This window comes from Coregonus clupeaformis, chromosome 1 (genome assembly GCF_020615455.1).
Source record: "Coregonus clupeaformis isolate EN_2021a chromosome 1, ASM2061545v1, whole genome shotgun sequence".
Classification (NCBI taxonomy): domain Eukaryota; kingdom Metazoa; phylum Chordata; class Actinopteri; order Salmoniformes; family Salmonidae; genus Coregonus; species Coregonus clupeaformis.
In genome coordinates this window covers 71,761,360-71,766,359 of record NC_059192.1, presented here as the reverse complement: position 1 = coordinate 71,766,359, position 5,000 = coordinate 71,761,360, and the positions used below count along the sequence as shown (strand labels likewise).

At 36.6% G+C, this 5,000-nt stretch overlaps 1 protein-coding gene across 1 annotated transcript in view; it reads left to right on the top strand.

Annotated features, from left to right (window-relative positions):
- macrod2 (mono-ADP ribosylhydrolase 2) overlaps positions 1–5,000 on the top strand; it is a gene marked incomplete at its 3' end in the record, with an annotated part of 1,170,384 nt that overhangs the window by 1,106,398 nt on the left and 58,986 nt on the right. The window contains exon 15 of the mRNA XM_041889532.1: positions 160–240. Coding sequence (XP_041745466.1) covers positions 160–240 — 81 coding nt within the window. The remainder of the gene's footprint in view (positions 1–159; positions 241–5,000) is intronic.

Below are 5,000 nucleotides of genomic sequence, written 5' to 3'. Positions count from 1 at the left end.
TTCGAGCACTCTATAGTTAGAAAATATTGTACTGAACAAGGCTATGTCAATAACTCAATCTTGACAAAAATGCGGATAGACCCTTATAGTCCCAAGCTCTCGATTGTTCAGTGATCTCAGATGAGAGGTTTTAATGATATCAAATGTTTGTGTGTCCAGGAGAAGCAGAAGAAAAGAAAGCTGAAGACAAGAGAGAAAATAAAGAAATGGAGAAGGTAGCAAAATTAGAGGATGCTACTGGTAAGATTTCTCTCTCTCTCTCTCTCTCTCGCTCTCTCTCTCTCTCTCTCTCTCTCTCTCTGCTCTTACTCACTTTGCTCCAATTTCTTGTCCTCCTTCACTCTCTCTTCCTCCAGCAGGGCTGACTACTTTGTATTTGATTAAAGACTCTGTAGAAGGAACAGGGAAGCCATAGTGTAGTGTTGCCTTCAGAATATGTCCTCTCAAACCCTATAGGCTGGTGAAGTCTCTATCTCTCCTGCTCGTTAATTGTGTCAGTGTGTCTTTGTAATATCAAACCACATGAGTTCCCTGTTCCTCCACTCTCTCTCCTTCTACTTTATCCTCGTTCCATAAGGCTCTGGTCAAAACTAGTGCACTATGTAGGGAAAAAGGTTCCATTTGGGACTCAGCATTTGTCTTTTATTATAATATATGCAATTTATCAGACGCTCCTGTTCACTTACTGTAAAGCAGCAGAGAAAGGGAGACACTTTCCCTTTTGTCATCATACAAACTTCATCACTTAGAGCACCTTCTTATCCAAACACATGTCAGAGTGTAGTCTCACTGGCCAGACTCACAGACTCAGATTCATATCGACTATATCTGAACATATGGCCCATAGAGTGGCTTGTGAAAGTATTCACCCCACTTTGCATTTTTCCTATTTTGTTGCCTTACAACCTGGAATTAAAATATATTTTTTGGGGGGTTTGTATCATTTGATTTAAACAACATGCCTACCACTTTGAAGATGCAAAATAATTTTTGGGGTGAAACAAACAAGAAATAAGACAAAAAAACTGAAAACTTGAGCGTGCATAACTATTCACCCCCCCCTCCCCCCAAAATCAATGCTTTGTAGATCCACCTTTTGCAGCAATTACAGCTGTAAGTCTCTTGGGGTACGTCTCTATAAGCTTGGCACATCTAGCCACTGGGATTTTTGCCCATTCTTCAAGGCAAAACTGCTCCAGCTCCTTCAAGTTGGATGGGTTCCGCTGGTGTACAACAATCTTTAAGTCATACCACAGATTCTCTATTGGATTGCGGTCTGGGCTTTGACTAGGCCATTCCAAGAAATGTATATGTTTCCCCTTAAACCACTCAAGTGTTGTTTTAGCAGTATGCTTAGGGTCATTGTCCTGCTGGAAGGTGAACCTCCGTCCCAGTCTCAAATCTCTGGAAGACTGAAACAGGTTTCCTTCAAGAATTTCCCTGTATTTAGCGCCATCCCTCATTCCTTCAATTCTGACCAGTTTCACAGTCCCTGCCGATGAAAAACATCCCCACATCATGATGCTGCAACCACCATGCTTCACTGTGGGGATGGTATTCTCGGGGTGATGAGAGGTGTTGGGTTTGCGCCAGACATTTTCCTTGATGGCCAAAAAGCAGAATTTTAGTCTCATCTGACCAGAGTACCTTCTTCCATATGTTTGGTGTTGTCTCCCACATGCCTTTTGGCGAACACCAAACGTGTTTGCTTCTTTTTTTCTTTAAGCAATGGCTTTTTTCTGGCCACTCTTCCGTAAAGCCCAGCTCTGTGGAGTGTATGGCTTAAAGTGGTCCTATGGACAGATACTCCAATATCCATTGTGGAGCTTTGCAGCTCCTTCAGGGTTATCTTTGGTCTCTTTGTTGCCTCTCTGATTAATGCCCTCCTTGCCTGGTCCGTGAGTTTTGGTGGGCGGCCCTCTCTTGGCAGGTTTGTTGTGGTGCCATATTCTTTCCATTTTTTAATAATGGATTTAATGGTGCTCCATATTTTTATAACCCAAACCTGATCTGTGCTTCTCCACAACTTTGTCCCTGACATGTTTGGAGAGCTCCTTTGTCTTCATGGTGCCGCTTGCTTGGTGGTGCCCCTTGCTTAGTGGTGTTGCAGACTCTGGGGCCTTTCAGAACACTTATATTGCACACAGGTGGATTTTATTTAACTAATTATGTGACTTCTGAAGGTAATTGGTTGCACCAGATCTTATTTAGGGGATCCATAGCAAAGGGGTGAATAAATATGCACGCACCACTTTTCCATTACTTATTTTTTGGATTTTTTTTAACAAGTTATTTTTTTAATTTCACTTCACCAATTTGGACTATTTTGTGTATGTCCATTACATTTAAATTACAGGTTGTAATGCAACAAAATAGGAAAAACGCCAAGGGGGATGAATACTTTTGCAAGGCACTGTATATCTGCTTCATCTGTAAACAGTCGTTTATACAGTAGTTATACAGTGTAGTAGTTACAGTATAGTAGTTACAGTATAGTAGTTACAATGTAGTAGTACAGTAGTTATACAGTATAGTAAATTACAGTATAGTAGTTACAGTATAGTAGTACAGTAGTTATACAGTATAGTAGTACAGTAGTTATACAGTATAGTAGTTACAGTATAGTAGTACAGTATAGTAGTACAGTAGTTATACAGTATAGTAGTACAGTAGTTATACAGTATAGTAGTACAGTAGTTATACAGTATAGTAGTTACAGTATAGTAGTACGTTAGATATACAGTATAGTAGTTATAGTATAGTACTTATAGTATATTAGTTACAGTATAGTAGTGACAGTAGTTATACAGTATAGTAGTTATAGTGTAGTAGTTACAGTATAGTAGTGACAGTAGTTATACAGTATAGTAGTACAGTAGTTATACAGTATAGTAGTTACAGTATAGTAGTACGTTAGATATACAGTATAGTAGTTATAGTATAGTACTTATAGTATATTAGTTACAGTATAGTAGTGACAGTAGTTATACAGTATAGTAGTTACAGTGTAGTAGTTACAGTATAGTAGTGACAGTAGTTATACAGTATAGTAGTACAGTAGTTATACAGTATAGTAGTTACAGTATAGTAGTATGTTAGATATACAGTATAGTAGTTATAGTATAGTACTTATAGTATATTAGTTACAGTATAGTAGTGACAGTAGTTATACAGTATAGTAGTTACAGTGTAGTAGTTACAGTATAGTAGTGACAGTAGTTATACAGTATAGTAGTACAGTAGTTATACAGTATAGTAGTTACAGTATAGTAGTACGTTAGATATACAGTATAGTAGTTATAGTATAGTACTTATAGTATATTAGTTACAGTATAGTAGTGACAGTAGTTATACAGTATAGTAGTTACAGTGTAGTAGTTACAGTATAGTAGTGACAGTAGTTATACAGTATAGTAGTACAGTAGTTATACAGTATAGTAGTTACAGTATAGTAGTACGTTAGATATACAGTATAGTAGTTATAGTATAGTACTTATAGTATATTAGTTACAGTATAGTAGTGACAGTAGTTATACAGTATAGTATTTACAGTATAGTAGTTACAGTATAGTACTTAGAGTATAGTAGTACAGCAGTTATTCAGGATAGTAGTACAGTAGTTATACAGTATAGTAGTACAGTAGTTCTACAGTATAGTAGTTACAGTATAGTAGTACAGTAGTTCTACAGTATAGTAGTTACAGTATAGTAGTACAGTAGTTATACAGTATAGTAGTTACGGTATAGTAGTACAGTATATTAGTTACAGTATATTAGTACAGTAAAGTAGTACAGTAGTTGTACAGTATAGTAGTTACCGTATAGTTACAGTTTATTAGTTACATTATAGTTGTACAGTAGTTATACAGAAGTTGTACAGTAGTTATACAGTATAGTAGTTACATTGTAGTAGTGACATTGTAATAGTTACATTAGTTATACAGTATAGTAGTTACAGTATAGTAGTTACAGTAGTTTTACAGTATCGTAGTTACAGTATAATAGTTACAGTAGTTATACAGTATCGTAGTTACAGTATAATAGTTACAGTAGTTATACAGTATAGTAGTTACAGTGTAGTAGTACAGCATAGTAGTACAGTACAGTAGTTACAGTAGTTATATACTATAGTAGTTATACAGTATAGTAGTTACTGTATAGTAGTTACAGTATAGTAGTTACAGTATAGTAGTACAGTAGTTATATAGTATAGTAAATTACAGTATAGTAGTTAGTATAGTAGTTACAGTATAGTAGTACAATATAGTAGTTACAGTATAGTAGTACAATATAGTAGTTGCAGTATAGTAGTTACATTATAGTAATACAGTAGTTATACAGTATAGTAGTTACGGTATAGTATTTACAGTAGTTATACAGTGTTATTATATCTGTCTCGTTTCTATGGTAAGCCATCTGTCCTGTCTGTATGCGTTACTTACAGCAATACATGGTGTCAGTTCCTTCATTCTCCAATCATATGGTCCTTGATCCTGTGTGCATCGTTGAGTTGGAAAGAGAAAAGTTTGGGGAACAAAACAGCACCATAGTAAGACAAGTACACAGAGCCGGCCCCTCGTGGGCCAGTACATGCTTGCTAGTTTTACAAAGAAAATGAATACTGAGGTTATTTTCTTCTCTTGTCAAGGCTAGTCTATCTGTCAAATCTTCCTTGTATTGTATTGGTAAAGTTAGAGTCCACAGCAGTGATCGCCTCAATAACCTTGTATGGAACACCCATACATTAAAATGAGCCTCTCTCTCTTAGGCTAAAGCAACTCATAAATAAACCATGGAGAGGAAAACAGGATGTCAGAGTCGATGTCTACTGGCTACAATTCCAAATGGCACCCTATTCCCTCTATAGTGCACTAGTTTTTACCAGGACCCTTAGGGCTCTTTTCGAAAGTAGTGCACTAAATAGGGAATATGGTACCATTTGGGAAACCGACAATGTCTATAGCGCCATAGGTAGATTTAATGGCTGCCAAAGTCTGCTA